The 22961-nt window shown below is 38.3% G+C and overlaps 1 protein-coding gene across 1 annotated transcript; it reads right to left on the bottom strand.

The window, feature by feature from the left end:
- Positions 1–407: 407 nt before the first annotated feature.
- LOC127654295 (adenosylhomocysteinase B) lies at positions 408–21465 on the bottom strand. Its single transcript, XM_052141418.1, has 10 exons — positions 21323–21465; positions 19342–19532; positions 14329–14404; positions 11567–11719; positions 6938–7050; positions 6590–6797; positions 6336–6423; positions 2298–2415; positions 1324–1518; positions 408–1048 (listed from the first exon to the last, which is right to left on the bottom strand). Exons 1-10 carry the CDS (start codon positions 21348–21350, stop codon positions 917–919), a joined length of 1302 nt encoding a protein of 433 aa, XP_051997378.1. The 5' UTR covers positions 21351–21465; the 3' UTR covers positions 408–916.
- Between the last annotated feature and the right edge of the window lie 1496 nt (positions 21466–22961).

Here is a 22961-nt window from a genome sequence, read left to right as displayed (position 1 = left end):
TTAATTGCATTGGCTGAGATTGAAAACATTTGGTAATAAAACTAGATTTTTACATTTCCTTATTCAGGTCCCTGGATACATCTCAAGTCCCTCCTTCAATAAAGACTAGATTTGTTTTGTCGGTTTTTGTTCACCAGGGGAAGATTTTACGTTTGATCACTCAGAAAAGTAATAGCACACCTATTTGCAACAACAACAAAAAAAAAGAGGTATATGTAATTTCCTAAAGTTTAGGGTCAGGGACCCTATCAGAACAGACCCATCAGTTTTTTTAAGTCTTAACCTACCTGTTGAGAACCACTGGTGTAAGTCAACAATTTCTGAACACAAATACAGTGTTGAGATGGAATGATTTTGAATTAATGATTGACCGACAACTACCAGTAAATAAATAAAATAAGCCACTGTAAAGTGAACCATCACATTTATTTAATCTTTTCTTATCCCAGATGGAATCACACAGCCCGCTAACACTGACATACATCACATTGACATACATGTTGATAACATATATCTGAGAAATAATTTTCAGCATTATAATACCTTAATTGGTTTTACAAAAAGTATGCATGACCAAAATGGCAAGCCTCTTTCAATTCAAAGATTTGACAAACTGGAATCAATTGTGAATAAGGCATGGAGGAACCAAATCCTTCCAAGTCGCATGCCTATTGGCAGGATTTAGTTTTCTTAACAGAACCGCTTAATAAAACAGGGAATGCAGACATTACAGTGATTGTGTGTTCACAGGGCAGCTTTGCACTTGATAGCAATGAGAAAAAGGGGCTTGCAGACTCGTGGTGAGAGCGTGAGACATGATAAAAGCACTATTATAGCTACACTGGTACGTTTGTACAAAACCAATCGTGCAGTCCCTTCATCGGCCACGGCTGAAGCTGCGATTGGTCAAAGCTTCTCAGTAGCGGTAGTGGTCTGGTTTGAACGGACCTTCGCTGGGCAGACCCAAGTATTTGGCTTGTTTCTCTGTCAGTTTGGTCAGTTTGACGCCGAGCTTGTCCAAGTGGGCGGCAGCAACTTGCTCGTCCAACTACAAATGTGAAAGGAATGGTTAGGATAGGGAAAAAGCAGCATTAAAAATATTTTGTCTGACATGTAATGCTTTCGGTTACCAATAACAGCAAACTGCTCACCAACTAGTTTAATAAATTTGACCACTTCAAATCCATTCCACTGAATTTCCCTCCAACATCATTGTAGAAAATGCATTAAATGTCTGGGCATAGTTATAACTTTTGGACAAGTGTGATTGTACTTTACACGATGGTTACAATAAAGAGGCAATTCAAACTGAAGATACTGTACCTTCTTGGGCAGGAAGTAGACACCCAGTGGGTATTTGCTGGTGTTAGTCCACAGCTCAATCTGGGCAAGAACCTGGTTGGTGAATGAGTTGCTCATCACAAAACTCGGATGGCCCATGGCACAGCCCAGATTCACCAGACGCCCCTCAGCCAAAACAATGATGTGACGACCATTTTTCATGCGGTAACGGTCGACCTATATGACAGAGGGGAGGGTTAGACAAAGTCAGTTGACCATCATGTGTCCATGATAAATTGCATTTAAACAAGTCTTATGAATAGCATTCAACCAACATATAACATGACATTTTCCCTAAAATTTGCAGAACTAAATTTGAACCAGTAAGTACGTGTGCTTCCAAAGCACAGGTGGTTGAAAGTTTACGAGATTGTAATGTAAATGCTAAATTGAATGACATCATTTACATTGAGTTTTTTTTGTCTTTTGAAGAAAAATGTCCTTTAAATTTCAATGTTTCATCCTGTCATATTCATTAATTTTAGTCAACCAAAATAACATTTTAGTTGCTAATGTGCAAAACTGTAAAGACACCAAACTATAATATATATTATTTAAAAACCTATTCAAAATATTAATGATACAACTAAAAACAACCTTTGATGTGAAAACCTGAGCTCCTGAAACAATAGCATAAAATAGATTATCACTGCAATGAGAGAGTAGAACGGAATTCACTGGATTGTGAAAAGTGAACGTTCCATACCAGAATGTAGCATGTAGGTTTAAAGAGAAGGTTCGAAAAATAGAATGGCTTGCTGTCGTCAGCCGAAAAGTTTGGCGCACAGTCATTTATTATATTTGAATTAAAGATCTCAAAAGACAAGCTTTTTTTTTCCTTTAGAATAACATGCACTGAAGAAATCATGTATAAAACAAAATGTCCATGAATGGTTTTGTGTTGACTTTAAAGCAACACATTACTGCTCTTCAGTCAGTGACAAGTCATCTCATACCTGAGCTTTGATGTTGATTTTCTCAGCTGCATGGTCATTGAGCCATTTCATGTCAATCTCACAGTCGAAGTGGCCAATGTTGCAGACGATGGAATCATCTTTCATGTGCTCAAAGTGTCTGTGGGAAAAAAAAAACAGATATGAACACCTGGTCACATGACGTTGTACTCAGCATGGTTAACACTAACTGATTATAGTCGTTTCTAGTTGCAATGTGTTAACTGAGCAAGGACAAATTTTTTTTTTTAGATAAGAGCCATTTCTGTCACAGAGCAAATTCTTGCAAAATGAGCATAACAAGAAAAATGTCTAAAATGCAGAGACAATGTGACAGGGCGAAGGGCAGGGCCGGGTTGTGATTATACCCACCTGGTCCCTTATCAGGCTAATTAAGCCTCCGAGAGGGATAAAGGCCGATTGCGGATGGAGGTGCGACGAGAGATAATTTACGCACATGTCCATCGTGTGTGTGTGTGTGTGTGTGTGTGTCTTTTGTTTAATTAATCATTAAAATATTGTTTATACCGCCAGGCCAGTTCTCGCCGCCTCCTTTCCATTTAACAAAATTTACACTGGTGCTGAAATCCGGGAAGGAGCAGGGATACGCCGTAGTAGAGTTCTCGCCACTACCATCCACCCCAACGGAGCAGCTGCCTGGAAGCATAGGAACAGCCGCCAACCGCGAGGGGAGAAGGGGCTCCTAACCGACCGCCTGGAGCGGTCAGGGCTACTGCCAGGGGCGGAGGAGTCCCCTACGGGCCGCTGAAACGTGGGTAGGGGTTCGCTGCCGACCGCCTGGAGCAGGAGAACCGCTTCCAGGGGCGGGGGAGACCCCTTCTGTTCCCAGAGAACGCAGCGGGGCGTACAGTCCGCCAGGGGCTGGAGGTCTGCCTCCGATCCGCCCGGAGAGGCACGGCTGTCGTCCGTTAGAGGGTGGAGGAGTGGCCGAGGAACAAGCTGCGGCGTATCGGAGAACTGGCAAGTTAATTTTCTCTCTCTCTCGTTTAAATTTTACAGTGTTTTTTGGGGGGTACTACACTGTTACAGGAAGTAGGGCAAGACTCTTTTTGACAGATGAAAGATGGAGGGAAGAGTATCAAAAATTTGCATTTTCACTAGTTGTAGATTTTCTCCCCTTTCCCCCCCCTCAATTTGGAATGCTAAATGTACTTTGTTTCTACCTTTTTCTCATTACTGTAATTCTGTAAATTACTACAGACTATTGAAGCAAACTGCTAATTTTCATTTACCTTAAAGAATAATGTTCTAAAAATTTAAATAAATCATGTGAACGAATGTCACTCTTTTCTTTGAAGAAAATATTACTTTGTATGAAGTCACTGAAATTGGTCAAACTGTAAAGATGAAAAGTTTGTATTTTCTGTATTGGTGTTTGATGCTAGTGTTTTTACTCTGTGTGTTCCGAGTGACAGTGTGTGTTATCTCAGTGAGGGTTGTGCATAGTGTTCGGCTGCACTGAGCCTGTTTTGAGCCATGTGTTAAGAGTTGTGTTGCTTGGAATGAGTTTTGCAGGTGATGTGAACTGTTTAGCTCAGGTGACTGTAGGTAGTGCAGACTGTAGTTAGAGTTTTGCACATGTAGCTCCAGTTGTGCTCACTGTCGTTTAGCAATCGAAAAAAACTGTAAGAATTGTCATTTTAACTAGTGGAAAGTGAGATGTTGAAAGTGAGCCGGCTTGAAAACGGTAATCTTTGCAATACCGTTTGGCGACAGTAGTGGCACAGATATACATACGCTCACTTTCAATGTTTTAGATTTCCATGACTTCTCCAGTCCTGAAAGTCACAATGTCAAAATTTCCTGATATATCTAGTTTTTCCAGGACCACAGTAGGAACCCTGCTAAAATTGTCAACCCTGTGATACCAAGAGGACTAAATCCTTAAATGATTCCAATTTGACCAATTTTTGGATTGCTTTCATTTTAACCAGTGCCAGATCGACATTCACAGATTGCCTGCTTAAAATGAGTGCCATCAGCTCTGAAAACTTCCTGAGGAATCTAAGACAGTTCTCACATCTGTAGATAATACCAAACAGCAGTTGTGCTTCACTGGCCTTTGTGTATCCTCATACCAACTATTTATCACAGAGCCCGAACCCAAAGAGCTGCTGTGCTTCCCTGCTCACCTCAACATTTAAACACCAGATAAGCACTCTTGCTCGCAATATACTGAATCTAATGCACACACTGCAGACAGTAGCAGCTTAAGCCAGATCTCACACAGTGTGCGTTTGATCACAGGCCCAGGGGTCCTTCCACTGCACATGAATCTCCTTGTCTGTTGCTCGCAGGAGCCCAGTGCTCCCCCTTTACACTGTTGAAAGGATTCATTGTTGACTTTCAACTCTATTCAGGTTGATATCTTTATATACATCTGGATTAAAGTGTGAATTCATTTTATGGTTTTCTCAAGATGTCCAGGAAGTCAGGCTTTGTTTGCGTGCAGGGACATGCAAGATCTACATACTTGCAGATTTTGCTTTGGAAAACAAAAATTTTTGCTTAGCAAAAAGCTTTCGCCAAAAGCGAAAAACAGCTTGATAAATTTAAAGATGCCAAGAATAATTTCTGTATCCCAAATCAAGCAACTATGGTTGTGAAAAGAAAACCGGTCCCTTTTATTATTATTTGAAATGTACTGTAGGAACCAAAAAGGCTTGTTTTCGGTTCCATTAACGGTTCTCGAATGGATCTAAAATATGATTTATTCACCTCTCACACTAATTTCAGAAGCTGTTTTGATTCTGTGTAAATGAAAATTCCATGTCACAAGCACTCTCATGCTTACTGAGAACATTGAGGGAAAATCAGTCACATTAAATAATGTGTTAAACTGAGCTAAGAATACTATAATCTTACTTATAGATGAAAGCATAGCAAAATTAGCCAAAATATTTAATAACACTTGGCGAATGAGAGACACTGCAATTCAACAAAACAGAGGCATAGCACCAAATGTTGTTCACTAGGGCTGAAACGATTAGCAGACAAAAATTCATTGTCAAATATGTCGTTTTATCTCATTTAGCATAACATGACATCACGTTAAACTACCTCTAAGCAGCACTGCAGCTCGCGCCTGAATGAGGAGAGGAAGAATTACACAGCTAACAGTCCAGATGCACTCCAAACTTTCCAAACAGCTTCAGGTGATGCAGATTGCAAATTATGAGGGAATTATAATGCAAAAATACAAAATAAGTAAATACAGAAGCTCTCTCGTTGTGGATTAAGTGGAGCTGGAGCTGCCGCTCCGCTGAAGCAAAACTTGTGTCGAGCCTCTTAAGGAAACACCCCGGTGTTACATCTTAAAATGCAGTTTTAATGCGTTATAGCTTCAGTAAAGTTCAAATACTTCTGTCAGCGATTATAATTTCTGATGCACACTCCAGCGCAGGGACTCTCGCCCAGAGCACGCACGCTTGCTGCAGCTAGATTATGTATCGCCTCGCGACTTATTGAATCATAATACACGTCTCTGTGCATGTCTTATCGTGAATAAAATTCACAGCAATACGCAGTTTTATTAACACGAGTTTGTTTTTTTGTGCGTTAAAAATGGATTGAAGTGAACAAAGGTGAGAGAGGGTAATCGTCGCCCAATTATACACAGCAACAAAATATGTTTGATTCGTTTTGGCTTGTTTTCAAATATAAATATGTAAAACTCTTTAAAAAAAAACAATTAGCAGCTATACTGCAGAAGAAAAAAATAGTTATCTGAGAATGTTGAATATTACAAATAATTTAAAATATACATTTAAAAAAAAAAAAAAAAACTTCCACATGCTTGGCATAGCTCACAGACCAACTAAATCCTGGGTTAACACATTCTTGTGAAGGGCCCCAATAGAAGCAATAAATGACACTGGGTAATGAAACTTTTTTTGTTTGTTTGTTTGTTGCAAGAATTGTCAAAAAGAATTGTTCCTTAACGATTATATTAACCGGAACCTTTAAGTGGAATCTGAACAAGAATTGTTACATTTCTTACGATTTAATGCGTTTACAGACCTGCCAAGCAGAATGTCCTCACAGCCAGTGGTGGTCACAAAGATGTTTCCCTCCTTGCAGGCCTCATCCATGGTGGTCACCTCATAGCCTGTGGAATAAGAGTGCGGGTCATGAGACAATCGGGTGGCTGGTTAAAACACAAAACAGATCAACTAAACTAGCCTAGCATTCAGTTAGAACAACTTGTGAAATACAACTCTCTTGAAAATATAGTAAGTTTAATAAGTTCAGCGAACAGGTTACAAAAAGCATACCCTCCATAGCCGCCTGCAGAGCATTGATGGGATCGATCTCGGTGACAATGACTCTTGCGCCAAACCCCCGCAGAGCCTGAACGCAGCCCTTTCCGACATCACCGTACCCAGCAACCACTGCCACCTTACCGGCAATCATCACGTCTGTGGCGCGCTTGATGCCATCAATCAAAGACTCGCGGCACCCATACAGATTGTCAAACTTACTCTAAGGAATGGGGGAAAATATCCTCAAACGTTTTACAAATACTTATGATTTCCACAAAATGTATACATGTGAACTAAAACAGAATGTGAAATTTGCAAAAAGGAATAAAGACATCTCGTTGTGTTGCGAAATAATGTTACCTTGGTAACGGAGTCGTTGACATTGATGGCAGGAACTTTGAGATCTCCCTTCTTTAACATCTTGTAGAGGTTGTGCACACCAGTCGTGGTTTCCTCAGAGACACCTTTGATTCCTGAGAAATACACAGAAAAGGGCATTATCTTCGGATACATCTTGTAAAATAGATCTACAAAAACATGCACTGCGAATCAGTTTGAAGCAAACACAGAGTCTGAATCAGGGTTTCTCCAAATGCCAGTAAAAATTAGCTTACTAGTTGGCGGTTAACTTTAGGAATTGCAACAAATGTATGGTTTCAATACCAATGGAAAAATCGATATGTGCAGTGTCCCTTTCAGCCACACTTAAATGCATTCCATCAGATAACAATATCAAACAATAGACATTGTTCAAAATAAAGACAAGCATTTGGACAATTGACCATGTCAGACGCTAAAAGTATCATCTATGAAGATAAATCAAGTAGCAAAACTAGAGCTTGCATATTTGGATTTGAGAACTTTTACAATAAATATTTGTACTCTTTTAAGTTGAAATTTACGCTCACAGTAAGTGAGCACCGATGTGAAAACTTGTAAAATAAAAATTAGAAGTTGCAAGAGTTGCACCTCTATATGGTGGCACGTTCCTGGCTTTAAGCCATCAAAATTTAAATGGCAGCAAAATATCAACAGGTCTAGCTATTTGTGGCAAGTGGTGTTGTCGAGCAATTCGGTTATTTGGTGACTAAAAACAGCCATTTGGCTCCTTAATGTTTCAGTTTAGGACTGACAAAAAAAAATGCCTTCTCAGCTAGTCTGAGAACTATTATCTTGTGTTCATGTTCGGTGGCATACACAAACCATTTTTCTCTTTGCTTTCCTTTTCAGACATGGCCGTGTCTTTGTGCTTTAGCAGAATAAAAACTAGGGCTGCCCCAACCAAAGGTTTTCCTAGTCGACTAGTCGTTAATTTAAGCCATTAGTCGACTAGTCGTTGCACCTTTATGATATTAATTGCTTATATTTTGGGGGGCATCAGAAAATAGTTTGAGTTCCAGGGCTGAGAAAGAATGTTATGAGTAACATTGCTAACACTGTTCTACATTACAGAGTAATACTAAACCATTATAATGATCCTTTAAAATAAACATTTTAAAAGCGCACGTACAAAGTGCGTCGTACAAAGTCGCAGCAACACTGGCAAAAGCAGTAATGATTCTGAATGTGTCAAAAAAAACAAAAAAACAGCAAGAGTCTGAACATTTTGTTAATTTATAGAGAAATGCACATTTGGGTTGAGCAAACAGACGATGATCTCTGGTATCGACGATGGTCGGAGTGATCACCAATAGCTGATGCCATTGACGATGTCAAGACGACATTTGGCTCGTTTTCCCATTAACCTATTAAATTATTATTATTATTATTATTATTATTATTATTATTATTATCAAATTAAATTTATATTACAAATCATTTGCCCATTAGACACAGACACACACCTGAAGAAACACTCTTATACTACGTACAGATAGAGAGAAAAAGCATCTATACGCATGTATGACGTGCTGAAACGGAGGCGTGCAGTCTCGAGGAACACGCACATGTGAACGGTTCTTACTCTTTCTTTGTTTCATTCTTCTGATATTTTTATTTTATTTAGCAAGAACAGTCTATGAGTGCTGCAAATAACCTCAGACATCTCATCTTAGGAAGCGCTTAGAGTTCAATTCGCTTTATTTCCATAGAACAGTTAATTGTGAACGCAACTCTGCAGCCTGTAAAATACAAAATACAAACATGTTCACCTCAAACCATGATTTAGATTTCAGTGACTATCATCATTATAATAATTATTTTAACATTTATAATTGTTTATGTCGTCATTTGTGCAAGTAATTTTCCACCTGCATGTTTAGACTGATACTTGCCTGACGGTAAATGAAAAGGTGGTTAGGTGTATGCATGTGCGTACGCACGCACAATTTAACACGTTAATTCGGTGCGATAAAATGAATAAAAAAAATAATAAAAAATTATGCATTTAAAAAAAAAAATAAATAAATAAAAAAACGCAATGCCCCCGGATTGTAATAAGAATCCTGAGAAATACAAGCTTGTAGTACCACCTGTTTACTCCAGAGGGCAGTAATTGAAATTTCAGCCGTGTGGCAACACGCAGTTTATACAGTGAAGAAAACAACCAGCCAGCACAAAACAGACATTCGTTACGTTCAAAATATTTCGAAATTGCGCAAATTCGAAATTGGGGATCTCAAGATGTGTTCAAAGTATTAAACTATATTTAACTTGATACAGTGACCTAAACATTTTATGTTTATGACGTAAAGCACCCAAGATGCTACACAAGTATGTCTGATGCTTGTTGAAATTGACGGGTCCTTAAACAAGCCCTCAAAATAAATCTCGAACTGATTGACAAATTCACTTGTGAAATGGATTGCTGTGAACTGTATGCCAATGATTGACTTATGTTCAATAATATGGTAGTAAACAATACATTGTATTCTAAAGCAGCTTTTTGTATTGTCTTATTAATGATTAACTTCTGCCACAAGAATGTAATGCATTTTAATTATCAGAATATATAGAATTTTTTTTATTTTTAAAAGATAACCATGTAATTCATCATTATATTGAATTATTGTTATATGAGGGGCTTTCTCAGCAAATATTTGTATATGCGATTAATTAATCGGGACATCAATTAATTCAATAAAATGTAATCGATTGATAGCCCTAATATTATTATTTTATCACTTCATTTATTTATTTGCTTTTTCGTTTGGAGTGCAATTGGAATTTAGATATGTATTTGATTTAAGTTTTTTAAATAAATTATTTAATTGTCAATGCAAAAAAAAAAAAAAAATTAAAAAAAAAAAAATCACAAAGCAAGAATATTCACTAATCCCTGTTATTGGATATTGCGATGTGGGTGTGTGTGTGTGTGTGTGTATATATATATATATATATATATATATATATATTAGAGTGAAGGAGGGAACAAAATGAATTTATTTCACATATATTATATATTTTCCTGGATAAATACCCGACAGGTAGAGAATGCACAAATGAAGCTTCTTTGCCAGAGAGATGTTGACAACTGTTCTAAAGCCATCTTTCAATTTGAACAACACATTTAAATTTAAATGCAGTTATCCAGTTTCATTTGAACTTTGTTAAAATATATAAAATAAAAAGATAAAAGTTTGAAATCAAGGTGTCTTGCTTTAACCCAAAACCTGCTTAACGAAAATTACTCCATTGTACCACCTAGCGTCCAACCAGTGGTAATACTGGTGTCCGTTGATTACCTGTGGAGTTTCTCCCCCCACCCCTCGACCAACCGACCAATCAAAACTTGGTCGACCAAGACTCTTCTCATCGACTAATGGCAAGTCGACTATCAGGGGGCAGCCCTAGTAAAAACCAGGGGGGAAAAAAAGCAGTCCTAAAATCTGGAATCCATAGTGCACTCACTCCAATGTTTACCTTTCATGCGTCACCAAATGACGAAAGTTTTGTCCATTCTAATCCTGATTTTGCAGCACCACAGGTAAAATGAAACCATATTCGTAGCAACTGGCCCAGAAACAGCAAGGTTTTGCAACGAGAACCGGTCCGCTCGATGGTGGAAAAGCAGCTATAGATAACAGTGTGGGGAACCTTGTTTTGACAGGTTCCCCACAGACTTTTATAGATGCGATTTAAGCAAATGTTTTATATCCAATGCAACTTTAAGTAGCTTACACAAACTACATTAACAATCTTTCTATAGCAGACTGATAAAAACTCTTTAAGAACATTACACTGACAGTTTCTAAGATCAATGGCTTTTTCCTAGAATTAGACAGCTGACCTTTGTGCTACCAGTTCAGATTCTTAAACCGCATCATAGGGCAGAGATCAAATGAAGTATTCTTGTAAATTTGCACCCTTAAAATGCAAGAAAACAAGTGCGCACAATCTTTCAGTAACATAGGACTGCTATAACTCGATATGATTTTACCTTCCCAGGAATATATTCTAATGTATGCCTTTTAATTATCCACATTGACAAGCGTGTAATGGACTGATGGCTTCTTAAGTCTTTTCAAACACAAATTACACTCAAGTGAGTTCCATTAGATGCCAGTCTGTGCCAATGGAGAAATATTTGCTAGCCAATACGAAGGCAAACATTTTTTAAGATTCAGTGATGGTGATTGTGCTCATTGAACATTGCTTTTTATTGCTGACCCAAGGGAGCAGCTTGACCATAGATCAGCCTGACATCTAGTGGTGACTATACAACAGTACAAAACTGGTAAGTGTCAGTAGGCAAGTAATACGGTCTGTATTACCACTAGAAATCCCAGAAAGAAGAAACTTCAGAGTTTTATTGATACATTCATTTGTATTGGAAATCCCCTAAATTTGTCTCTTAATGTAATCTATATTCAATCTAAATCCATACAATGAAAGTCAAAAGTAACCTGAGCCATCCATCTCCAAGGACAAAAAATAAGCCGATGAAATTCTCACAGTATCTTCAAATTATTATACCATAAAAATCTTGACTTCCAACCATTCGCGAGTAGATGAAAGTATCTACCCTTTGAAATGCAGACTTCATCATACCTGCGAGCAGTGTGGAGTATTTCTGGTGCACCAGATTGGTGAGGTCTCCTCCATCATCCAGGATCATGTTGAGGGGCTGACCGTCCTTGAAGTAGATGGTCTGCTCAATGCACCACACATACTCTTCATCGGTCTCTCCCTTCCAGGCATACACTACAATAAAACAAAACTCATTCATTTGAGACTAAGCTGTTGGACAAGCATCACAATGAAATCAGCAAGACTAAAAATCTAAATATTTATTGTCCTTCACAGATTGGACTTCATATCATGATTACAGCAAGTATAGGAGGCCCTTATTTGTCATTTGCTTGTTGAGAATCACAAGCTCACTAAATGTTTGATAGTTGTTCTGTGGCATAATTTTGAAGCTGATAAAACAAGAAATGCAACTGCTGTACATAAACAACAGGTGCAAGTTACAATCCACCTGTATTTGTCGTTTAATTTAAATGAACATGTTTAAACAGTTAAACCATCCGCCGTTGGTTTACATAAAAATGAACATTGCGGAAAAAGCCTCTAAAACAGCGCCATAATTTTTCTAGTGCTCTTTACCACTACTGGTAAAGAGCGGCGGCTGTGGCTCAGTTGGTAGAGCAGGTTGGCCACTAAATCGCAGGGTTGGCGGTTGGATTCCTGGCCCACATGACTGCACATGCCGAAGTGTCCTTGTGCAAGACACTGAACCCCAAGTTGCTCCCAATAGCAGGCTAGCACTTTGCATGGAAGCTCTGCCGTCATTGGTGTGTGAATGAGTCAGTGTATACCTCTTTAAAAACCGGCAAGTTTAAAAAAAAGCACTATAAGTGCAGACCATTTTACTGGCATTCAATACGGTGTTTTGGTGGTAACACTTTAAAATAAGGTTCCTTTTGTTAACATTAGTTAATGAATTCGGTATCATGAACAAACAATTAATATTTTTCAAAAAATGTGTTAATATAAACTGATGTTAGTTAATAAAAATAAATTAGTTCAATGCTAGTTCATAGTGCATTAACAAACATTAACGAAGACCACTTTTGATTTAAAAAATGTATTCGTATGTTTTAATTAACATTAATATGAAATGCTTAATAAGTATTGTTCATTGTTAGTTCATGATAACTAATGTTAACAAATATAAGCTTATTGTAGCGTTACCATTTTGGTGATGTAATGAGATCTGAAATCGCCAATGTTTTCAAACAATCAAAATAAGTCATTTATGGTTAAGAATCTAAATACCTCTTGCATGTGCAATTGTACACGACACTGAAATCTTCCTCAAAATAAATGCAACCTCCAGTATTTAGAGGGAGCTGAATTAAACCACAGAACAGCTCCTGATGAACTACTATGAAACGTACTCAGTAACTCTGCAAACTTGAGACAATTAGTCAGCAAGAGGTAGACCGATTCATCTGTGCCAAATTTGCTTTTTGGAACAATCGTAATTGGAAACAATCTATGCCGATAGTTGCGTTTTTCTCCCCATGTGGTCTCCCAACTGCATATCTTGTAAATAATACAAATATAAAATAAAATTCAAATGAAGCGTCCATTGAGTGTTTCGGGGTAGGTTATTGTTAAAGGTGCACCAAATCTTGGTTATTATTGGGATTTTGGTTACACAAACTGATTCTGGGATTATATATTTTTTTGGGCTCTTGTAGCATCTATATCTGTGCCCATTATAGTGTGTAAAGATTAAGAATTGTTACATTCTGTAAACCGATTTTTAAAACCATCGGCTGATTAATTGGTTATCATCCTTTTCTACCATATTAGTTATAGATATTTGAAAAATCTTCTATCGGTCGACCTCTACTACTGATTCAAAGAAAATATAATGCATTTATTTCACACAGCATGAATGAAATTCAGTTGTTGCATAAGAGGTGTGTTCACCTTTAGGTAATCCGTTTGAGGCACCTGTTCACGCTACATGCGATTACTAACTACCTCCAAATAATATCGGACTTAAAAAGAAAAACAGTTTTACAAGACACTACAAAAATCTACACGATTGTTATGGTGTTTTAAGATAAATGTTTTGTAGTATCAGAGGAGAATACTGTCAGGAAAAAGTAGCATTATTTGTCATTTTTAACCCTCAAAAATAATTCAGCCTAAATTATATCCTTTTCTATGCAAGATTTGAACATTACTTAAATGGCTCTAAAAACAACAACAACAACAACAACAACAATAGGACAAGCTGAGAAAGCCCTTTATTATTGATTGGGTTTCTTTCTAAGCTGAAAGGGTTCAAATTAAGAAAATTAAGGCGAGATAATCTGTTACTCAAAGCCAAGTCAGTCACCTGTAATTTAAAGGAAAAGACCCGTGTCATCTGAAATTCAGTTAGTTGTAATAATAATAATAATGATGGCATGACGTATGGAACGGAATAGCCAACAAAAATAAACCTTACAAAAACATTAACTCTGCATGCTACTGCTAACAATTATCTTAATGCGACAACAACGGTGTTGTTTTGCATTTATAATAAAGGGGTCAGTTTTATCAGTGGACCTTAGCTCTTGCATCCTAGTCCACCTAAAATATTGAGTCAAAAATAAAGATTAACCCATTTCTGCTGATTCTAAACTTTACTCTGCAGTGCAGGTTAAGCAGGGATCGGTCACTAAACCATGTGTTTATCAGCCCTCTTCTTATCAACAATAGATTACACAGCTTTAAAGCAAACAACCAGGATTACACCAGAGCTGTGCTTATGGGACAGACTGACTGACTAGCACACCAACACCTGTTACCTGGAATGCCGGTTTTAGCAATGGCTGCAGCTGCATGATCCTGAGTAGAAAATATGTTACAGCTGGACCACTGGACCTGGAACAGAAAGGAGAAGAAAAAAATATATATATATCAAGAAGGAGAGCAAGGGATAAAATAAAGAGATCATGTGACCAAACAAAAAACATTTAAACAAGTTGCGTACATTTAAGTTTTGAAGCGTCACACAAAAAAAACATTTAGAACAAAACATTTGTCGGTTTCAAAGTTGTACTTGCAGACACTGATAAGCAATTTAGTTATGACTAAATTCACTCTACCCGCAACCAGGTTTAGCCCGTTTAGCCATTTGGTTTCATGGCCTTCTGGATAAAGCAATATGGCCTTGGGTTGGGAAATTCCTTCTCCACAGAGGAAATAAGGGGATAAGAGGGACAGAGACAAATAATGCCCCACATTTCAGACAGACTCAAAGATTAGGCTTCTATGAGCATGAAAAGGAGGAACCTGTACTGTTCATTACAAAAAGTATATGGGCAGTACCATGGTATAGTGATAGAAAAAGATGGTAAAATGGTTCTTTGATGAATAAAATGGTACTAAAATTTACTAGATATCGGTTTTACCCTTTAATTGGCGCTGATAGTTGCTTTTTGGAACTATCGGTTATGAGCTGGCTGTTCCACTGTAGCCAGCGCTGGAGGGTTCTACAGTATAACAGCAGCCTCTACAGGTTGAGAGAGAGAGAAGAAAAAAAGACTGACTGACAATATTCATCCATATTTTTATCCTCACTTCAATGCAAATTTGGTTATTTTGATTATAAAATCAAAGTGTTCTAAACTGAAGCGCGTGACAGTGACCGAAATAACCACACGATACAACAGCTCTATGCAGAAAACCATTTCTGAACCTACAACATGTTGACCATTGAGGCAGATGGGCTACAGAAGCAGAACACCCTCCGGGTACCACTACTGTCAGCTTAGAACAGTAAACTGAGGCTGCAGTGGGCACAGGCTCACCAAAACTGGACAGCAGATGGTTGGAAAAAACATGGCATGGTCTGACAAATCTGGATTTCTACTGAGGTACACAAATACCCACTGCAGCCTCAGTTTTCTGTTCTTGGCTGACAGAAGTGGAACCCAACGTGCTCTTCTGCTGTTGTAGCCCATCCGCATCAAGGTTCAACATGTTGTGCATTCGGAGATGCTATTCTGACCACTATAAAATAGTTCAGAGGGGTTAGAGTTACCGTAGCCTTTCTGTCAGCTCGAACCAGTCTGGCCATTCTCCGCTGACCTCTCTCATAAACGAGGAGTTTTCGTCCACAGAACTTTCAATTAATGGTGTTTTTTTTTGTTTTTCACACCATTCTCTATACAGTCTAGGGACTGTTGCTTGTGAAAATCCCAGGAGATCAGCAGTTACAGAAATACTCAAACCAGCCCGTCTGGCACAATCAATCTTGCCAAGGTCTAAATCAGCGAGATCACATTTTCCCCCCATTGTGATGGTTGATGTGAACATTAAATGAAGCTACTGGCCCATATCTGCATTATTTTATACATTACACTGCTGCCACATGACTGGCTGATTAGATCATTGCATGAATAAGCAGATCTACAGTTGTACCTAATAAAGTAGCCGGTGAGTGTATACATACAGTTAATTCATAAGTATTCAGACCCCTTCATTTTTTTCACATTTTGTTATGTTGCAGCCTTATGCTAAAATGCTTTAAATAGCCCCCCCCCCCCCACATCAATCTACACTCCATACCCCATAATGACAATCCAAAAACCAGATTGTTGATAACTATGTACATTTATTAAAAAGAAAAAAACTCAAATATCACATAAGTCAGGGGTGCCCACACTTTTTTGTGTGATGATCTACTTTTAAATGACCATCTCAATAAGATCTACCAACTAAAAAAAACCAGTTTCATTTAAAATAAGAAAATGCTTGTTGGGACTACTGCATGTATCCATAAATGGAATTATTATATGTTTTTATTAATTAGAAGACTAATGTTCAATGTTGATATCATTCAGTTTTACGGCACAATAGATTACAATAGCAGGGCATTTACCTTACTCTGATGACGAGTAAATATTGACCAGGCAAGGTTGTGTTTATTCAGTTGGCATGACAACTAGGTTTGCGCATACATGCCTTCCAAGGACTTCTGAGAACAGAGCGTAAAATTGCGATACTACTGCCCCGATTAGGCAAAACTGTCCTAACTGTAGCTTTAATCCGGGCAGTAGTATCTCAAAAGTAGTATCAAGTGCAAGTCAGACAGAAACTAAAAAGGAGGAAAGACATTTTTATTTTTATTAATTTAACGAAAGTACATTTCAATTTTGTGCGAACTACCAGCATTGCCTTTGCGATCGACTGGTAGATTGCGATCAATGTATTGGGCACCCCTGGTATAAGTATTCAGACCCTTTGCCATGATCCTTGAAATTTAGCTCAGGTGCATTCTCATTTCTCTGGATCATCTTTGAGATGTTTCTGCACTATTGGAATCCACCTGTGGTAAATTCCATTCATTGGACAGGATTTGGAAAGGCACACACACCTGTCTATATAAAGGTCTCATAGCTGAAAATGCATAGAGCAAAATCCAAGCCCTGAGGTCTAAGGAACTGCCTGCAGAACTCAGAGACAGGATTGTATTGAGGCACAGATCTGGGGAAGGCTACCAAAAAAAAAATGAAATGTCGGCATTGAAGGTTCCCAAGAGCAGTGGCCTCCATAATTCTTTAATTGAAGAAGTCTGGAACAAACAGGAATCTTCCTAGAGCTGGCCACCCTGCCAAACTGAGCAATCGGGGAGAAGGGCCTTGGTAAGAGAGGTGACTAAGAAACTGATGGTCACTTCGGTTGAGCTCCAGCTATCATGTGTGGAGATGGGAGAAACTTGCAGAAGGACAACCATCACTGCAATACTCTACTGATCTGAGTGGCCAGACAGTGTTTTTCAGCGGCAGGGACTGGTCAAGGTTGAAGGAAAGCTGAATGTAGCAAAATAAGAGATATCCTTAATGAAAACCTGGTCCTCCAAGCGCTCAGGACCTCAGACTGGGCAGAAGGTTCACCTTCCAATGACCCTGAGCACACAGCCAAGACAACGCAAGAGTGCCTTAGGGACAACTCAGTGAATGTCCTTGAGTGGCCCAGCCAGAGCCTGGACTTGAACCCAATCGAACATCTCTGGAGAGACCTGAAAACTGGCGGTCCACCAACAGACCCCATCCAACCTGAAAGAGTTTGAGAGGATCTGCAGGGAAGAATGGCAAAAAAAAAAAAAAAAAAATCCCCAAATCCAGGTGTGCAAAGCTTGTCGCATCATACCCAAATAGAAGGCTTTTTGGGTACGATGCGAAGGCTGTAATCGCTGCCAAAGGTGCTTCAACTAAGTACTGAGTTAAAGGTGCACCCAGCAATTCCTGTGAAACACGGTCGAAAAACTCTTGCTAATAAATCTAACATCACAACAGCAGCATATATGTGTTCTGTGAAACATAGCTAAATTTACGTTACCCACCTATCGAGAAGAAAGAGTAACTTCTGCATCCATCTCCTTTTACCTCTCAGATATCTCTCCATTGCTGAAAAGCCTCGCCGATGTTGACCCGACTCCTAGCCATCGACTTATAAACCTTTTTTAGTTTATATTCATCTGACCTTTTTCTCTTGGTCTGTTGTTAAGCCATTTGTCCTCCTCGGAGTTTAGAAAGCTTACATCAACCAGATTTGCAATCACTCTAATGAATTTCCCTCCAACTCTGCACCACCCCCCCATCTGGTGTATGTGCAAGAACCACCCCATTGCGGATTGGCTGGAGTAGTGTTGTGTGGATCGGTCTGATCCACTTTGTTTTTGTCCCATTTACAAAGCCAAGGCTGTGTACAAATACTACATTTTTTTCAGCCCACCCACAGAACAGACAGCTAGCAGAATGTGAGATCATATTTGCAGAATTTGACAAGAAGTCTATTGGATTAGAACTACTGAGTGCACCTTTAAGGGTCTGAATACATTTGGCAATGCGATTTCAGTGTTTTCTTTTGAATAAATTTGTGAGGTTAACACATTGTAAAGCACATTATAAAAAAAAAAAAATAGTAAAACAAATTAAAATATTTAGCAAAAGGCTTCAACATAAAAAAATAATATTTAATGAATGCACCATATATACACACAAAATACTTAATCTGGTGACTATATAGGCAATAAAAGCTTAATTTGGTAAATACTTAAACACATCTAGCATTAAGTATATCAGAGACAAATCTCTGTCATTTCAAAATAAGAGTCCCAAAAAAGTATGCGTTTTTCAAGCTTGTTTATAGTCCCGCATTATACTCAAAATCTTTTTTTCTGGTTATTATTGGGATTTGGTGGCACAATAAACTGCATCTGGGATTCATTTATTCTGGACACTTGTTGCCTCTGTGTCTGTACCGGTCATAGTCAGGAAAGACGAAGAACGTTTTTTTTTTATTAAATTAATCAGTTATCAGCCTTTTCCACCACCTCAGTTATCAGTACACCCCGAGCATTTACATTCCACTGCAAGGTACTTTAGGGAACACCACAGTAGAACATGATACCATGTCCAAAAACCAAGGTCATGAGAATACTTGAATACTTTGTGCAGGTTCAAAATATGTGGAATGAAGAACGAGCTGCATGCAGAAGGGATGATGTTCAGTGTCTAATGACTAACAGTTTTAGTTAGCTCCTCATAGAAAGCCATCACAGGGCTTCAGAAGACTTGGGCTGAGTTCAGAATGGCACCCTACAGATACTACTCTTCCTACTACTACCATATCCACTATCTATTGCAGAAATAGTAAGAAGTATGCCATTCTCAACACGGCCTTGGAATCCAGTGCACAAGCAACTTTTAAGGGGTTATTTTCTAGGCGGTTGTTGTATGGACACGAGCAAATAACAAATCACTTTTAGAGTGTTCTATTCCTTTATTGTCTGACTGTAGGCGTGTTCTCACCTCGGCTCCCAGCGCAGTAAGGGTTTCAATGAGCACAGCAGTCTGTAGGGTCATATGCAGGCAGCCTGCGATGCGTGCGCCTTTCAGGGGTTTGGACTGGCCATACAGCTCCCTCATCTTCATCAGACCAGGCATCTCATTCTCGGCTATATCGATGGCTTTTCGGCCCCACTCAGCCAGGCTGATATCAGCTGAAGGGAGACAATGAGTATGTTAAAAGGAGAGGGCAGAAAATGGATATGACTGCTCTGATTGGTCCAATAAAATCTGTTCAACAAAACGTGGAGCTGATTTTGTAAATGTTATGTATTTGAAAGCACAGCTTCTTGTGTACCTTATTGTGTATTTTATATTGTATGCGTTTTCTATATTGTGTTTATTGTATACTGCACATTGAATATAGTGTTGTAATTATGTGTATGTTAAATATGCAAATTGTGTTGTATAAATCTGATGTTTATTGTAAATTAGTACATGTCTCATCACTGTCATGACTGCTATGTTGCTCGGAACTGCACCAAAGACTTTCAAGTGACAATAAAGTGATTTGATTAGGATGTGGTAAAGACACTATAGAGTCTTAAGAGACTAACATCCCCATCTCAAAGCTTAAAGTGTCCGGTCATATTCAGCCTAGAATATGAGAAGTGGAATTCTACAGATGACACCCAAAACTGCATACCTAGCATGTCTTGAAACCAGGCACCATCTCCTCTGGCAGTGTATGTGCACACAGTTAAGAACTGCACAACATTAAGTATGCACTGATTTTAGGTTACACTCAAGAGCCATAACACTCCAAAATTCAGTGGCAAATAATAATAGTGGTTGATAAATATGGGGTTTCCAATAGCAGATTCTTAACACTTTGTAAATGTTAACTCTTGAATATTTGGTTACATCATTGGTTACACAATGAATTTCAAGAATTACAAAAGGGACTGGATTCAATCCAAATTTGAGAATGTTTCCTTCATTTAAATTGGTCCACAATTTAGATACAAAGTAACCAATTCAGAATTATCCTTTCAGTTGGATTTTAACAGTATGTCAACAGAACATCAGTTTTAGGATGCTTTTTGGGTTACTAATAAGGCTAGTGTGCTGAACCTTGTCACTTCAGTAACCCAATGCAACGCATTTGAAAAACTCTGCACTCAAGATTATGGTGCAAAGTCCAACTTGATCTACTATTGAATTACTTGTGCCTTATCTCCAGTCGGGACATTTGGTGAAAAACAACAGACGTTTCAAATGTCTGATTGATAAATGCTAGGCGCTTTATTTATGCTTGAGTGTGACTAAACGAGACAAAACAAATAACCATATTAACACATTTAATTAGCATTTTAAATTTGAAAGAGTGAAGTGAAAGGTCTTAGTGCACAGCATTAATTCGTAGTTAACCACGTGCAGATTAACAGACACTCACAACGTAACGAGACACTAGTTCAGCTTCATGAACGTCATTCAATGGAAGCGGCAGCGCGAGATTGGATTCTAGGAAATGTAGTTCAGTCGGAAAGCAAGACAGCTTTGAAAGAGCCTCAACACCGTGTACAAAAAACTACAACTTCCAAACGTTCATCCTCACGCCTTCCGAATGGAACCACGTTAGCTGGCTGGGCAGGTGTTAGATTTAAATTCATACATAATATCATGAGAGTGTAAAATAATTGTTTGATCAATCATACAATAGACAAAAATCAAACAAATAGCGATTTAAAGGGGGCGGGTTTGCAGACAGAGCGACTCTTCTTGCAAGGCTGTGCTCACAATGACGCCTCTACTGCCATGTGCTAGTAGCTACTACAATTTCAAAATAATAAAATAACGGTCAGATACATACCCCAAGCGCGATTCGTTTAATCGGGAGGCAAGTACGCTTAAAGCATTACAGTTGCATTGGTCATTCAGCACTGGCGGGCAAAACAGAATTGTGCTTCATTTAAAGTCAAGAATCTGATAAAGTTGTACTAACCGACTTTGAAGGGAAGCTTCTCGGACATTTTGGACTTGCTGTTGTTTGGTGAGTCTGATTTTGGTCTGTCTGGAGCCTGGTTGTGGACCTGAGTGAGTGCAAAAGGGGATAATTGTACCGTGAACTTGAATATAACTGTGTACAACCCGGTATGTTAATATTCATGAGAACAAGCTGTCTTCTAGTTTCTCATTGGACAACAGTTGCCCCGCCTTATCGTTCTAAATAAGATGTTGTGGGCGTGTCCATTTGGCCCAATGGTAGCCAACGAGGATTCAAGGGTGTGTGATATAATTTGGAATGTGCAATTTTGATGTAGAAGTAAAACAAGTTTCAACTGGCTTTTGTTACAAATGTGGTGTTTTACAAATATTTGACAGCAATATGATTTATCTGTGACTATGGAACTAGGTTTGGGAACATAAATGTCTCTATTCAAAACTGCTTTAGACATTCATTAGATTATCACTGGCTTTATATTCTCAAACAAGCTATTGTTTGAGTTACACACTTGGAATGATTAAGATGAATGAGTGAGGCATTATAAACATATTTTTGGCCTCCCTGTATAAAGTCCATTTAATCTGCCCTGACTGTGTTAATTCCAATCCCTGCAAAATTGTCAGGTTCATGGTTTTGTGTCATTAAACTAAGCCTGAAACACTATATTTGTCTAAATGCATATGACAGACAGTTCACCTCAGTTTAATCAGTGACAACCCTTTAAAATATTTACTATAAATAATTAAAGATTAAACATTGGACAAGCATGCAGTCAGACTTGTGCAATTGATTAATCTAACGTTAAGTTTTCTTTTTGCTGTTTTTAATTATAAGCTATATCAAAATTGACATATGCGAGTCACAAAAACTTAAACTAACAGTGGAGAAGCTTTTACTTTTTAACCCATCAGTTCTCCATTTAATTTAGTTAAGTCAAAAAGAACAACATAAACACAGGCATGTAAAAACCTAAAATGTGGATGCAAATCGTAATGTACAATAATAGCAGGTAAAATGTGCTGCCCGGTTGCATTGCACATGCAGTAGTTGCATGCAAAATTGGAAAACTTGCCACTTTATACACATATTTGAACATTGAAGTAGATTATCACTATGGATCCACTTAAAGGGATAGTTCATCCAAAAATGTATATTCTCTCATTATTTACTCACCCTCATGATAATCCCAGGTGTTTGACTTTTTTTCACCAGAACATATTTCAAGAAAAATATCTTAGCTTAGTAGGTCCTTAAAATGCAAGTAGATGGTAATTTCTCTTTTGAAGCTCCAAAAATCACAGACAGTCAGCATAAACGTCATCCATGCGACACCAGCTGTTAAAGTAATGTCTTCTTAAACATCACGATCGCTTTTGGTGAGAAAAAACATCAATATTTAAGTAAATTTTTAAATTCCAAAACATGCTTCAGGTCAGGAGCAGTACATGCATGTGACGTAATCGCATTGACTCTTGAGACACGCAAGAACTGATGCACGTGTGTCACAGCCGGAAGAGCAGCGCTGTTTACAAGTGAGGAGGAGGAATGCTGTACTGAAGCTTGGTTGGTTTTGGTTTAGATCTGTATTTATCATGCATTTGTGTGCTTATCCTAGTCGAGAACGTGAGATTATGTC

The sequence above is a fragment of the Xyrauchen texanus genome, chromosome 13 (assembly GCF_025860055.1).
Source record: "Xyrauchen texanus isolate HMW12.3.18 chromosome 13, RBS_HiC_50CHRs, whole genome shotgun sequence".
Taxonomy (NCBI): Eukaryota; Metazoa; Chordata; class Actinopteri; order Cypriniformes; family Catostomidae; genus Xyrauchen; species Xyrauchen texanus.
Note: the sequence above shows the minus strand (reverse complement) of the source record. Positions and strands in the feature narration are given on the sequence as shown.

Coding starts and splice junctions, on each gene's coding strand:
- LOC127654295 (XM_052141418.1), bottom strand. CDS start 21,350: ATGTCCGAGAAGCTTCCCTTCAAAGTCG. Junction 6,424..6,589: donor TCTGCAGGCGGCTATGGAGG/GTATGCTTTTTG, acceptor CTTATTCCACAG/GCTATGAGGTGACCACCATG. Junction 1,519..2,297: donor AAATCAACATCAAAGCTCAG/GTATGAGATGAC, acceptor TCTGTCATATAG/GTCGACCGTTACCGCATGAA.